Below are 15,171 nucleotides of genomic sequence, written 5' to 3'. Positions count from 1 at the left end.
AGAAGGAGAAGGAGAAGGAGAAGGAGAAGGAGAAGGAGAAGGAGAAGAAGAAGAAGAAGAGACCAGCAATCATTAAACTGGTGATCCACGTCAGCATGGATTATAATCTCATTTATAGTTTTATGTAGGTTTCATAGTAAATAATTCAAGTCAAGATCATGTCAGGAAACAGCCAACTCTTCTAGCACACATGCTAATTCCGCTCTTTACAGAAATACCAGTTGTTTTTCTAGAACTTTCTAAAGAGAATGCTTCCCAATGTTGAAGCCCTATTGACATTTGCCCTGCTTCCATTATGAAATACCAGAGTCAGGAAAAAAAAAAAAAAAGGCCTTTGTACCCTGAGATAAACCAGTGACAACAAGGTCACCCATCCAGTTCTCCCCAAACTAATTCCTGAAAGTGTGTCCTCCCTAATTTAAAATTAAAAAGAAAAAAAAAGTGTTATCAGGCCTTGGAGATGGCTCAGCAGGTGAAAGCACTTCCCATCACACCTGACATCCTGAGCTGTACCCCAGCGTCTCACAGGGTGGAAGGAAAGAGCAGACCCCTGGGCGTGTCCTCTGACTTGCACATGGCATGTATACCATTCCCCAAACACACATAAAATACAGGCTTTTTTTTTTTTAGGAAGAAAGAATGTCTACCATTTTATAATGCTAGAGTCTGAAATAATGACACACTCTTCGAGAGAACACTGATTTCTGCTGTGAACAGGTAAGCACAAACTGATACTCTTGCAGGGTTTTGGTGGGTTTTTTTGGTTTTTTGTTTGTTTGTTTGTTTGTTTTGTTTTGTTTTAAATCTTGACATTTCTATCTGGGCATGACGGTGCACGCCCGTAATCACGGCATCCTGAGGGTGGTAGGTTTGAGGCTGGCCTGAGGTACACGGGAAGAGCTTGTCTCAAAACAAAGCCGATCAAAAACAACTTCCTCTAAACGCCGACGCACTCATCGGCCGCCTTGAGGTCTTACTCCCTTCTGCCTTTTTAAAAAAGGATTATTGAGACGTTGCCCCTGGGCCATGTGGCTCACTTAACGGTAGAGTTGATTTAGTATCTTAAGGGTTATGCAAGCACAACCATGGTCAATTCAGAACTTACCTTTCACCCCAGTACAAACCCTGTACCCATCGGCAAACACTCCCTTGCCTACTCTGACCCTCACTCCAGGCCTCGGGCAGCCAGCCAACCGTTCTCCAGGCTCTACGGATTTGCCTGTGTCGGGTATTTGATATCAGGGGAATCACGCATGTAATATTTTTGACTGCCATCTTTCACCTGGCCTAACATTTCCAACATCCGAATTAGGGTACTTGTAATGCAAAAAACGAGTAATCGTGACTCGGATGAGGATCACCATGAATCTATAGCTCCCTTTGGATGCTGTGACCATCTTAATTTTAATTCGTCCAATCCCTGCCCACGGGTAGAAAGATGCGTCCCACACGCCAGTATCTCTTTGATGTTAACTCACTTTCCCGGTGAGAATCCGAGCTCTGAGCTTGTCTGTTGGATGGGAACCTACAGATCATTCTCAGCAGGGTGCCCGTGTGCACCTAGGGAAGGAGGCCAGGAAACTGCTGACCATGGTGCGAGCAGAGCCCGGCGTCTGACCTCACATGCTCACAGGAGGTGTGTTTGCAAAGCACGTCTAGGTTGCTTACAATCCGTTAACGTTCCAGAGGGCCACGCTTTTTTGACACCAGCAAACTTCCTACCTGGGCGGCCTCCCAGCTGCCGGAAGGGCCAAGAGCTGGGAACGCTTAGCAGGTGTTTATGTCGCCCAGAGATGATCTGTCAAATTCTTGGAACCCGAAGGCACACAGAAGGAAGAGAACTTCACCTCAGCCACTGGGGGGGTGGGGGTGGAGGGGTGGGGCTCAAGTTCAAATTGAAGGTGTAAACAAAACAGAGAAAATAGAGCTACTGTCAAAGTTTGCTCACAGGCCGCCCTAGCGGCCCCTTTGTGAGTGTCATTCATCTGCCCGTGCGCAGTTGTTTGAGTTTCCCAGGCTGAGTTGAAAACTAGGGAACACTTGCCGCCTAATTGTGGTCAGGACTGTCGACAGGTAGGTGTGCTCCTTCCTTGGGAGGTCAATCCACAGCTTGCAGCCCTTTGTCTCCAGCTTTTCATCCAGGTTGTTTAATTCGGAGACTCGGGACACTGATACAGAAAAGCGTTTATGGTGTTTTTGTTTGTTTTAGTTTTTCCCCAGAATGTTAAGCTTAGGGACCGGGGAGGATTTTTAAGGGCCATCCAGGACTTCCGATATGTCATGCCTCCCTGGACCTAGATAGAGCTCAGAACTGTAAGGCTGAGTCATTTGGTTTTTAAAAAGGGAAACCGTGCCTGCCTATGCACGCACAGCCGCTCACATCAGCTCAGAACCTTCAGGTTCGGAGCACTAAATATTCATTTCCTTACCGGAGAAACTGGGTGGTGGGAGTCCACCATAAGGCACGGGATGTTTGTATGTGTCGTTTGAAATCTGCCCAGTGTGCATACAGCCCTCGACACCCCAGCACTTTCCCGAAACCCCAAACTTCTCCCACCGCCAACAGCAATGGTAGGAATGAACCCGGGGTCTTGTACTTACTAGCCAAGCACTGTACCACTGAACTACATGCCCAGTCATTCTCACCACGATGTCCAACTGCTCATCTGGATTATTTTGTGGAATGACAGCCTCTGGGCAGAATCCTGTTAGCAATGCCAGGTGGAATTATCCGTGCAGGAAAAGCTCAGACTCTTGTTGAAAGATCTGTTTTCCTGTTTATTTCTTTGGAAGCAGGAGACCGGAAAAGAGGAGCCAGACAATTCTGGAAAATGTCCTCCAGAGTGGCACACAGGAAACGGGCATCTTTATCATCTCAGTCATTTTACATTCCCTCATTATGGATTTGATAGGGACGTGCATTTTCTGGGGGACCAGCTGAACTAAAACACGGGTCAGAAGAGGGGAGGTTGGTGCTTATTTCTGTCAAGATAATTCTTTGGGTGTGACTGGCAGGGTCAAGACCCTAAGTTCCTCTTCTAATTAAGAAAGCCTGCCTTGGTGAGCTCCCTCCAGACTGTGATGGTCTAAGGAAAGCCCTGCGAGATTTGTCCCTCCCTTCTGTGAGAGAGGCATTGGGGGAAAACCGTTAATTGGCAACTGCACTTAAGAGGGTTTGTGGACAAAGCGCTGAAAGACCCCAACACCCCTCATTTGCAGGTCAAGCGAAGCTAGTTCCACTCTGTTCCCCGCAGACTGGCTAAGGGATCTAGGCAAGGGTAGGTGGTTGTTACGACAGGCTTCGAAGCCAAGATATTGAAAGTCTGAAGATATACACATACATACACACCTACACCTACATATACGGTTGGTCCTTAAGTAAACTTCTAAAATCAGCACATCCACCAACAAATAGATGATATCAGGATGGCTGGTGTTGGTTATTACAATCTAGAATAGCCTAGGAGAGAAAGATCTGGACGTGCCTGTGAGGGATTTTATGTAGTAGGTTAGCTACGATGGAAACACCCATCCTAGCTGTAGCATCATTCCATGGGCTGGGGTCCCAGAATGAATTAAAGGAAGCAATCCGGATGAGCACAGCATTCCTCTTTCACCGTGCCTTCTCCTCCATGATGGATTGCACCCCCTTGGAACTGTGAGCCAGAGGAAAACCCTCCCTTCCCAAGTCGATTTAGTCCGGTGTCTTGTTACAGCAACAAGGAAAAGTATCCACACAGAGATGTAGCGGGTAATAGACCACTCTGGGCCTTAAGACTGAAACCCCTCCCCAGAGAAAACACATCACAGCGAAGCATATGTGACAAAATTTATTTTTAAAAAAAAAAGAAAAAAATAATTTATACCCTTGACAAAATAAAAGATCTTAAAATATAAATGCTTCTTAAAAATATATGAAAAGATAATATAACAAATATTAATAAATCAATATTCACATGACAGCAAAAGTGGCCAATGTTTCCACAAGGAGGCTAGGAGAAGGACACTGGCCTATACTCAGCAATATCTCCGGCAAGGCCTCCCTTTCCTTTTTTTGTTTTCCTCTTCCAATGAGGTGTGTTCCTGTTTAAAGAAAACCTGATACAAGGGAATCTAATCAGTTAGGAAGCTGATCAGTTTAGGAAGCTGGTATTTATTTGCACAGCAAAATAATTCTTTACAAAAAAAAAAAAAAGATCTGTCGGGGATCCTTTAAATAGGAAGTTTCCCAATGTGTTTAGAATATAATTAAGCAGATTCACATGTCCTCAACCCCTTTCCAGTATAGCTCTAACGTAAAGAGTGAGCTATGCTCCAGTGGGGCAGCAACAGAAGTGACTTCGGACCTGACTGGAAAGGACCTTTCCCATGACAGCCTGAGGATATGGGTGTGTCTTCTGCTTCTCCCATCCTGAGCTCTCGCTTTTATTGTGGTAAGAAGCTCTCAGCTTCTTTCTGGTAAACTGTTCACCTCGGGATGAGGAAGTTATATGGCGTGTATGTGTGTGTGTGTGTGTTTGTGTGTGTGTGTATGTGTGTGCGTGCAGGTGGGGGCTAACGAACTCATGAGTCACTCAAGCAGAGCCGAATGAGGGGAGAATGTGGGGTTCCGGGTGTGTGTTGGATGTGATTGGGGGGGAGGAGGAATAACCTTCAATTCTTGATGCGATGCTTTTGAGGTCCCTTTCCCAGAAGGCACATCGGAGCCCCTGAGGACGAGCAGCCCGGCCCAGCCCTCCCTGGATGGGACTTGTCTTCGGAAGGATGCTCGAGGACCTATTTGTCACACTCCTCCTGACTGCCTTCAGCACAGTGGTAGTGCTGCTCACAGAACTCCCGGATCCGGCTGCAAGCCTCCAGCATCATCACCTCGGGGACTGTGATGACAACTCGGAAGAAGTTTGGATACTCGAAGCACTGCAAAAGACAAGGGCATGTTACCTCCAGGGCAGCCGGATCTGATGCTGGCTCAGCTTAGCATAGCCAGGCCTCTAGTTGGCAAGGCAGGGTAATGCCATTGCAAACCGGGGTGGCATTTCACTCCACGGGAGTGAACTTGAGTCAGCAACTGAGCTAATTCATCTTAAAAATAGACAGTTTTCTTCCCAACCACACTGAGTGTTTTCTTCCTGTTACAGAGGGGATAAGAATGGAGGAGAAACTAATTTCAGGCAGAAGCTGTAAAACACATCAGTTTTGGAATCTTATCAAATGAGAACACTTGGTATGGGAGCAAATATTAGGCTGAAACGCAACTCAGGAAGAGCTCCGTGGTCTCCAGGAGCTGTCGGAATGGCTGGAGGCACTCACTCACCGTTGCCGGGAGGCAGTGGACAGACTGTTCCGCAATTAACCGCTCTGTGAACTCCACGTCGTTCTCAAATTCTGGGAAATGTTCCATCTCAATTCCTACCTGAACCAAAAACAAGAGAGAGAGAGGCTGGAGTGTAAATGGAGGAACACAGGCCAGTTTCTGATGCCAGGGAGTTCTTGAAAGCTGCCTGGGAACTCTGCCGCCCATAACTAATAACACCAACACTGGGGAATGCAGGAGCTTCCTACAGAAAGGAGGGAGTCGTGTTAGCATTCATATTTTAGTTTATTGAAGGGTTCTGGATGTTGAAAAATGAAAATAGGAAAAGGAATGCAGTTTTCCTTTTCTCAAAAAATGTATAGTTAGCATTAGAACAAGGTTATTTCCTTTTTTCTTTTCTTTTTTTTTTTTTTTTTTTTACTTTGGGCACGGTCTGTCCCACCCATTGCAGGACAGTAAGCAACCCTGGGCCTCAAATGGCAATAGTGACACTGAAGACAAAAAAAAAAAATTCTATGTGGCCCCCCTACACCTGAAGGAACCAACATCACTCTTAGTCACGAACCACAAAGCATGCCCTGTATCCATGAGATGAATTACTGTACTGACATATTAGGCTATTGAGAGAGTGTTGTGGACACAGGAGCTGGGACAATTCACAACAAGACAATTTTTCAAATAATGGGAACTAGCGCCTAACTCATCTTTATGGATGGAGGCGTATCCTGCAGGACCACCCATGATGATCCTGCCAAGCCAGTGTCCTGTGCTTTATCACACACACACACCACGCACACACTTACCATAAGGTACATGGCTCCAGAAGGGCGGACTGGCTGGAGTCCAGGAATGGCAGCCAATGCCCCATAGCAAAGGTCCGCATTGGACTAAAAGAAGAGGCAGAGAGGGGGGAAAAAATTCAAGGATCAAATGTTAAGTAAAAGAGAATAAAACCCTGTCACTTAAAGTCCTTAGGAAGAGAGAGTGCATTACAGACATGAGAGGGGTGAGCCTGTGGAGAATGGCACTGGTATCACCTGATTTGGAAGTCCCACCCTGAAACAGTGCTGCAGAAATGAGGGACAACCATTCCTAATTCCGCTGATGTGTTCTCTGACTCCCAAAGTCCTCAAATAAAAGGCCACAAGCTGCCCTTTACCTTAAGGAAGCTTAAGGTGTCATGGTAGAACTCTTGAGGGGTTCGCTGAAGGATGCTCTTCAGAGCTCCTTGGACGATGGTGCACGGTCCCAGGATGCGCTGACTCAGCTTCACCAGCCCATCTCGAATCTAGAATCCCACCAGGAAACAAATTATTTAGCCTTTCTTAGGCCTCCCTGTGCCGTGACCCTATTCTGACCTTTCTGTCAGGTTTTTAATCTCAGGAAAGATGGCACACAGTGGCCCTCTCACATTCCACCACCTGGGTCCACAGACCTTCCTTCTCTGTCACAAACCCACGTGTGAACGTGGGCAGATGGCATTAACTTCTCTGCACCCTGTTTTTCTTGACTGTAAGATGCTCTGGTAGGGTGTCATAAGGATGAAATAAAAATGGGGCCCATAAATCATGAATAACAGTGCCGTCACTGCTGCAGTTGCTTGCTTGCCTTTTTATATACAGCCTTAAAACTGGAGGGGAGGATGGGGCATGGGGGACACCCAAATAGGAGAAAACCAGAAAACCGGGCTTGGATGAGGAATGTCTATCCCTGTCTGCGTCCATCGAGTTTCCGGGCACCACGAACAACACAGGCAGGAAGGGGAAGAAACCCTACCTCCGCAACATGGGGTATCCAAACCAAATGCATATGCCAAATTATCCACACTATTTTGCCATATTGCCCTCACCTCGTTGCCAAAAATGTCTCTTCGATCATGGATGAGAATCCAGCCCATCCTCCAGCCAGGAACCAGCCAGCGCTTGGCCAGCCCACCACAGGACAGGATGGGGACATTGGTGCTGAGGGTGGCCAGCGGTTCATATTTGCGATCTGAAAACACCTGCGGACAAGAGGTGCTTGTAGATGCTTTCCTCTAGACCCCACGCCTTCCTCCCATCCCTTCTCTTAAATGTTGAGGGACAGGGTAACGGATTGACAGGCCCCTTCCCACCCTCAGGCATGACCAGCTCCCACGTGGTTCTGGGAAACTTATCCAAAGACGTTTAATTTGGTGTGTGGTCTGGACTGAAGGAAGCCTAAAATGAAGACAGTGACACTAGCCCACTAGCATGTACAATTACTGGGAACTCACACTGCAGAATGATGACTGGTGGAGTTATGAATTTAAAAATAAACCGATCTCTAACCCTCCTGGGCCCAGCTATGTTGCAGAATGTCATACTTTTGGAGGGACAAAAAGACTCCGAAGCTCATTACGGGTAATATTCCCAAAGAAGTCTAGAATAATCCTTCCTCATCAGTAACATCAACAGTCCTTCCTCTTCCCTTGCACTTTTTCTTTTAATTTATGATGCCAGGAATAGGAGCCAGACTTGAGCATGCCAGCTAGCCATACACGTACCCAACAACTGAGCTACATTTTCAGAACTGGCCCCCCCTTCCACAACTCCTAAAAATACACATCCATCAGAGACATAAACAAGAAATCTACAAATACCTTTATAATCCATCACCTTGGCACCTACATTCAAGTAAGTTCCAAGAACGTCCGGATTTTCCTAGCTCTTTTAATTAATTAAATAAATAAACAAACAAAAAGCTAAGGATTCGTGGTCTGTGCACTTATGGAGCAGGCTGTACAAGAATGGCCAGTTGCTTCTGACTATTCCCTTAGCCAACCTTCCACGTCCCAGAAAACAATGTGGTATTGAGACTCCTATAGTGATGTAACCCAACCCAGACTTACCATGTCACCGTAGATCTCATCGGCCAGGATGGGGACGCACTGCCTTTCAGCCACTGAAAATAACGAGAAAACCGTGCCACAATCATTTCCGGTTCCTCCACGCCTAGTCCTCTGTGCCCTGCATTCCATGCTCGTGGCTCTGATCAGCCTCTTAGGGACTCAATACTTCTGTGTTCTTCCAGGGTGTCTAGCCTGCACGTGCCACTTAACCACACATTTCAAACTCTCTTCCACAGGACGGTAGTGGAGAAAGGCAAACACAGCTGAAAAACCTCTTAACCAAAGTGCCTTGGATCGGGGATATTTCAGATTTGAGTGCTTTATTGTTTCTCTTTCTTGGGGTGTTTGTTTGTTTGTTTGTTTGTTTGTTTGTTTGTTTTGGACTTTAAAGGGGGGGCAGGCACCTACATTTATATAGAGTTGAACATTTGAACATTTTTAATCTGGAATACAAAATGCACCAAAATGGAATGTTTGCTGTTTTGGGATTAGGGATGTGCAGCCTGTATTTCTCATTCCTCCCTTCTTTTAGACAAGTCCTGGGGTCCATGACACATCATTTAGTAGAGTCACTCAGACTCAAGGCTTAGGGACAGACACACTCTGCCACAGGGAACAGCTAAAGGGATTTGCTCTCACCTCCTCCCCTGTGCAGGGGTTCGGGGGGAGGTGTCTTCAGCACTTACCTGCCAAAATCTTCTGAAGGTGCCTCTTACTGAACACTGAGCCGCAGGGATTTGACGGGTTGTTGACAACGAGACAAGCTGTCTTTTCATCCATCAGAGATTCCAGGTGCTTCAGGTCAATTTCCCAAGACTTCTCAGGCTGAGAAAGAAGAACGAGTGAGACCAAGATGTTTCTGAACAGTTTAGGGGGGATACTCAGCCCAAGGATTTGGTGTAAAGAGTAAGATAAGGGATCAGTGAGATGGCTCAGCTGGTAAAGGGGCTTGCCAGCAAGCCTGGTGCTCTGAGTTCCAGCCCTGGCTCCCACGTGGTAGGAGCAGAGAGCTGACTCCTGAAATTTGTCCTTGACTTCCACACATGTGCTATTGCATGCACACACTAAACGCACTGCCCCAATCACACACACAAACATACACACAAAATAAACCAATGTAAACCAATTAAAGAATAAAATCTGCCTTTGGCTCTAACCTCCCACCTGCAGACCATTCTCTGTATGACAAAGATCTCCCCCCCCCCCCCCACAGGTTAGTAACTGAGCACTTGGGTCAAAAATTAAAAGTTAGGACCTGGAGATCGATGGCTCAGTGGTTAAAAAGTACTTGCTGTTCTTACAAAGGACCCAGGTTCAAGTCCCAAAACCCATGTGATGGCTCAAAACCATCGGTAACTCCTGTTCCAGGGGAATTAACACCCTCTTCTGACAGGCACATAAACATTAAAAAACATTTTTAAAAAAATGAAAGAAGATTACCAGTAGATTGTAGAGCTTGACTTCAATTCCCATGGATTCAGCCAAAGTCCTATAGAGGGAAAACCCAGGCCTCGGAATGAGGATGTTTTGTCCAGGATTGGCTAACACAGCAAGACAAAGCTCAATGGCCTGACTGCAGCCACTTGTCAGAATGACATCCTGTAAAGAGAGCAAAGGGCAGACTCAGGGAGAGCTTGTCACATATGTGAGTTGGAAACAATAATGAATGTACTTAGGAAGTCCCAAGGAAATAGAAGGGTTGTGCTGAGCCCAAACCACATCTATGTATCTATCTATCTATCTATCTATCTATCTATCTATCTATCTATCTATCATCTATCTATCATCTATCTATCATCTATTTATCTATTGTCTACTTATCTATATCTATTTATCATCTATATCTATCTCTCATTCATCTATCCATCTATTGTCTATACATCTATCATTTATTTATCTATCTCCTATCTATCATCCACCTGTCATCTATCTATCCATGTTTATCTATTTATCTATCTATCTATGGTCTAACTATCATCCATCTATCTGTCATCCTATCTATCTATCTACCATCTATGTATGTGTCTGTTTCTCTACTAACCATCTATCCCTAAATGTTGTTGAAAGTGATAACCACTTAAAAAAATAAGCTAATCATTTTAAAGAGAACAAGCTGGCTATGATTCAATCAACTCTCAAGGGAGATCTTTGATGGACCTTGGACTGTTTTTCACCAGGTTATTTATTTACTTTTGATCAGGGATTTGAAGCCTGATTTTTCTCTGAACACAAACGAGACACCCCTTCGATTAGGAGGCGGACAATAAGAAGGAGGACAGCATCTAAGGCTGGCACTGCCACCGATCCATGCCACGAGACCCCTAGCATTCTGTCTCAGTGTCCTAGAGTGAGTGAAGACACATACACATACATATACATAAACACATCCTACTCATAAATTCTTTTGAGTTAAGTAATTTTCTATTTGTGAACAGTTCCTCAATGATCTTTTGAAGAAAACAAGATCTAGGATGACCTTGCGGGTCCCTTGAGACTCGGCGACAACAGCACAGTGGTCAGAGATGCCCCTTACACAGTTGTGATTTTAATCACGGTAGCTAATCGGTGGCCCCTACCATGTAAGAAGTCCTCAACTTGCTAAAGCTCCCCTCAAACCATCATTCACTCCCTGGGGGACAGAAACAAGGAGTATGCTTGCCCTCAGCGGCCTCTGAGCTGGGACCCCGGCTCACCTTAGCTTCCAGTGGGGCCTCGGGACAGTGGTAATAGGACGCAACCTCCTCCCGACTGGATAGGTAGCCTGAGACGAGACAGAGACAAAGCTGGAGGTTTTCATCCCTCGATTGACAATCATGCCCAAACCTCAGCACAGTTTCCATTTGCCTCCCGTCTTTGCTTAGGGCCAGGTCATTCTGTGTAGCCCAGTCACCGTATGTGAAGGGAATGAACTTTATTTGTCGCTGTTTTATTGAAAGTACAAATGTATAACAACAAGAAGCAGCAGCTTCCCAAACCATAACATTCACTGCATAAGCTTGACTAATATGAGTATGTTTTATTCTGCCTTAAAAAGGGTTTAGATTATTCTTAAATCCCTGTATATGGGGTCTATTTTTTTTTAATACCATCAACAGTTTCAACTCATATGCTTCACGTAAGTGTACCATACTTATAATACAAGGGTTCTCTTTTTCTGGGACATTCCTAGTGTGGCATGCAGGCTTGAAGTATTAGAGGATTCAAATCTATTATAATGTTTTACAAAATGCCTTTCAAGAAGACAAGTTGGCAAGAACACAAGTTGATTTCATTTTCTTTAACTTAAATGATACTGCCAGGCGGTGGTGGCACACACCTTAATCCCAGAATTTGGAAGGCAGAGGAAGGTGGGTCTCTGAGTTCAAGTCCAGCCTGGTCTACAGAGCAAGTTCCAGGACAGCCAGAGCCACACAGAGAACCCTGTCTTGAAAAAACAAACAGAAATACTAATGGGTCTTTCAAGCAACATTGATCAACCTTCCCTACTTTATTAATGAGGAAAAATAGGTTCCTAGAGACAACCGTCATCTGCAGTCCCTTACTGTGCAATGTGAGACCCTTTGAAGACTTGTCAGATAAAAGCTGATTCCAGTTTCCAACCTTAATTGGTTTCCTAATACTCTGAATAATAAAATTAATTATTTGTGTATCGTGTGGGCATGCATGTGTGTGGAGGTTGGAGGACAGCTTTGTGAGGTCGGTTCTCCCCTTCCACTCTGTGGGTCCTGAAAATTGAACTAAGATCATTAGACTTGGCAGCAAGCATTTTTTTTAACCTACTAAGACATCTCACTGAGCCTCATTATAATGTTTTTTGTAACCTAATTTTGAGTCTTGAATTTGATTGTTGTATGCTTCTTTCTAATAAGCAAGTAATCTACCTAAAAGCCATGTCCCTGATTCCTCTTGAAAAAGCTTTTAAATCTGATGTTAGTATGAAACTGGATTTTTAAAAAATTCTGCATTAAGAATGGTTCAATGTATATAATACTCAGTGGGAGATACGCAACATGAAAATAAAGCCATGGAATTAACTTATTTTACTGAAATTTTTAGGGGAGACATTTTTGCCAGGTGGAGTTTCCCCTAAATGGGAAAGTTTATCTTGCTCTCAGGAGTGACCTCAACCGTCAATGTATCAGCCATTCTTTGCTACATTTCCTCTTAAACTTTTTTTGTTTGTTTGTTTGTTTTGAGACAGGGTTTCTCTGTGTAGCCTTGGCTGTCCTGGACTCACTTTGTAGACCAGGCTGGCCTCAAACTCACAGGCAGCCACCTGCTTCTGCCTCCCCAAGTCCTGAGAACAAATGATTTTCAAAGAGATCAAGGCCAAAATGAAAACAAAGCTTCAAACCACAAAGAAATAAAGGAAGTATTTACAGGAGGCAATGTGTAAATAAATTCAGAGCCTAGAGGGCTGAGCACCAGCCAGACTCGCCTCCACGGTGAGGAGGGGCAGGCCTGTTTGAGGGATAACTCATTCGAGAACCTAATAAGGAGGTGTCAGCAAGCAGATAAAATCAGGAAAGAAATTAGACTTTAATAGCTGTGTTTAAGAATCCAGCGTGAGGCCCTTTCACTAATCTAAAGGGCTGTTTCATCTTAGGCTCTTCAGGACACACATGATGGAAGGAGAAAGTTGTCCTCTGACTGCCACACACACACACCATGGCACTTTCACTCCCCCTGGTTCCCCCCACCCCAGGTGTGTGTGTGTGTCTGTCTCTCTCTCACACACACACAAATAAATACATTTAATTTAAAAAAAAATTAAACATCAGGCATGTTATCACATGCCTATAATCCCAGCTCTTGAAAGTCTAAAGCAGAAGAATTACTACTTTGAGGTCAGACTAAGTTATGTAGCAATGATCAAACCCAGAACAAAACAAGAAAAAGCACTACGGAGCTTTTAAAGCCACCAGGATCACCTCTGTGTAAGCTTACCAACGGACGGAGCATAGCCATTGTATTTCCCCGAGTCCAGGGCATCTTTCATGGCTTGGGTAACTTCAGGGTCTGTAGGCAGATTTCCAAACTCAGTAGGGTCTCCTGTTCATGAGAGAGAAAAGCAAAAGAGCCGCCATGAGTTTTCACCCCCGTGGCTGGGTCTCATCTCCTCTCACCTCTTCCAGCCAGCCCAAGAGGGCGGGAGGTGGGTGGGCGATGCCACCCCTCCATCAAGTGACCCAAACTCACCAATTGACAGAGAAATCACGGTTTTGTTTGGATTCGGCTTCACTTTCATGTTGTCCACAATGGCTCGGATGGGATTGAAAGTTTTATTGGACATGTCGGAGGGCCTCACATTCCATCTGGTCTTCCTGCCTTTCATTTTTCCCTGCACCGAGCTTCTCCCAATATTGACATGGACATCCAGAACTGAAGGCAGGCCGTCATTGCCATTCGTCTGAATCACGTAGGAGTCCATGGCTTACAAAGCCTACAGGAAAAAAGAAGCACAACTCTGTGATGACGAGAACACGTTGGGCTGGGGAGCTATGTCTGGACCTAAGCAGGAGTGACATCACACGTGCTTCTAACTCTTCTGTAGTCTTTCACTTGTAAGGCAGCCTTGCTATGAATAAGAGGGTTTAAGAATGTCTTGTGGAAGGGCCAGGCACACTCGCCTTTCTAATCCCAGCACTCGGGAGGCAGAGGCAAGAGGATCTCTGTGAGTTCAAGGCCAGCCTGGTCTACAGGGTGAGTTCCAGGACAGCCAGGGCTACACAGAGAAACCTGTCTCAAAAAAAAAAAAAAAAAAAAAAAAAAAAAAGTCTTGTGGAGATAAAAAATAAAGTAACAACCCATCTTTACAAAATTAGCAGAAAGTATTTAACTGAACACTTATCTAGTGCAGATGAGATTTATTTTCTCTTGTCTTTTATTCAGGTGTGTACATTTGCACACCCATGCTTCCGTGAGGGCTAGCATGTTCCACTACAAATGTGTGGAGGTCAGAGGACAGTCTCGGATGTCAGTCCTCACCTTCCACCTTGCCTAAGACAGGATCTCTGCCTCAGCTCGCTGTGGGTTCTGGGATTACAAATGAGCACTGCCACATTTGACTTTTCACGGGTCCTAGAGATCCGAACTCCAGTCCTCACACCTCAAGGGTAACAAGTGCTTTTCATACTGTACCATCTCCCTGGCCATGTGTAAGTGGGATTTCCTATCTTCAGCTCTAATCTCTATGCCCTAAGCCAAACCAAGAAAAGAAGACAGGAAAGCATTCATCAAAGCATGTGTCCACAAAGAGAACCCCTGAGGAAGCATCTTCCCAGTACCTCAGCCTGAGCACCCTGGCAAGACCGTATCTCAAAAACTTTGTAAAATTAGTGAGTCACTTGCCTATCAGTGCCAGAGAGAGACCTGGAGATTGATGCCAGTTGAAATAAAATCATCTCAGGTAAGCCTCTCAGCCCTAGCAGAAAGAAAGCCGGGAACACCTCAACCACCATCACAGAGCAGAGTGCCTCGGGGATTACCTTCCAAGACCAGGCAAAGCAGCCTCCAAGCAGCCAAAGCTGTGAGCTCACAAGCACACCTCCACCAAGAAGTCCTGTGATGATGAGTCTAGGCACAACCCTGACCCTTGAAATAGTTTCAGCCAATGGGCGTTAGGTCTGAAGCCCTGATGCTATTGGTTGAGAGTGAGAACTAAGCCCTCCCCTGGGCCTCCCACACACTCCCTCGGCTGTTTCTCACCCTGGGCCACCATCCAATCCGGGATTTGTCCTCAGCTCAAGCACCTGGAATTGTCTGTATTAACTCTTCCTGGGAGGTTTGAGAACACTCTGGAGGGTAGTCAGGATAACAACTTCATTGTCCTTTTTGTTATGAAAAGTATGTTAACAGTATAGAAATACGTTAAAAACAAGGGTCCTCTGGCACCTCTTTGTACACTCTATTCTCACTCCTGGACATAGGCAATGACAAGGGCTTGGTTGAATATTCATCTACTGTATGTGGGATTTGCTATGGACAA

At 45.3% G+C, this 15,171-nt stretch overlaps 2 protein-coding genes across 2 annotated transcripts in view; one reads left to right on the top strand and one right to left on the bottom strand.

The window, feature by feature from the left end:
* Positions 1–711, top strand: part of Chst4 (carbohydrate sulfotransferase 4) — a 26,538-nt gene extending 25,827 nt beyond the window's left edge. Inside the window, exon 4 of the transcript XR_008721698.1 lies at positions 631–711. The gene's annotated coding sequence lies outside the window, so the exon portion shown is untranslated. The remainder of the gene's footprint in view (positions 1–630) is intronic.
* Positions 712–3,817: 3,106 nt separating this feature from the next.
* On the bottom strand, positions 3,818–14,756 carry Tat (tyrosine aminotransferase). Its single transcript, XM_055620816.1, has 12 exons — positions 14,672–14,756; positions 13,383–13,626; positions 13,131–13,235; positions 10,877–10,944; positions 9,624–9,782; positions 8,870–9,008; positions 8,184–8,236; positions 7,164–7,316; positions 6,474–6,602; positions 6,118–6,201; positions 5,315–5,413; positions 3,818–4,917 (listed from the first exon to the last, which is right to left on the bottom strand). The coding sequence occupies exons 2-12, from the start codon at positions 13,612–13,614 to the stop codon at positions 4,777–4,779; spliced, it is 1,362 nt and encodes a 453-aa protein (XP_055476791.1). The 5' UTR covers positions 13,615–13,626; positions 14,672–14,756; the 3' UTR covers positions 3,818–4,776.
* Positions 14,757–15,171: the final 415 nt, after the last annotated feature.

The sequence above is a fragment of the Psammomys obesus genome, unplaced genomic scaffold, assembly GCF_907164565.1.
Source record: "Psammomys obesus unplaced genomic scaffold, mPsaObe1.curated_primary_1811, whole genome shotgun sequence".
Lineage (NCBI taxonomy): Eukaryota > Metazoa > Chordata > Mammalia > Rodentia > Muridae > Psammomys > Psammomys obesus.
Note: the sequence above shows the minus strand (reverse complement) of the source record. Positions and strands in the feature narration are given on the sequence as shown.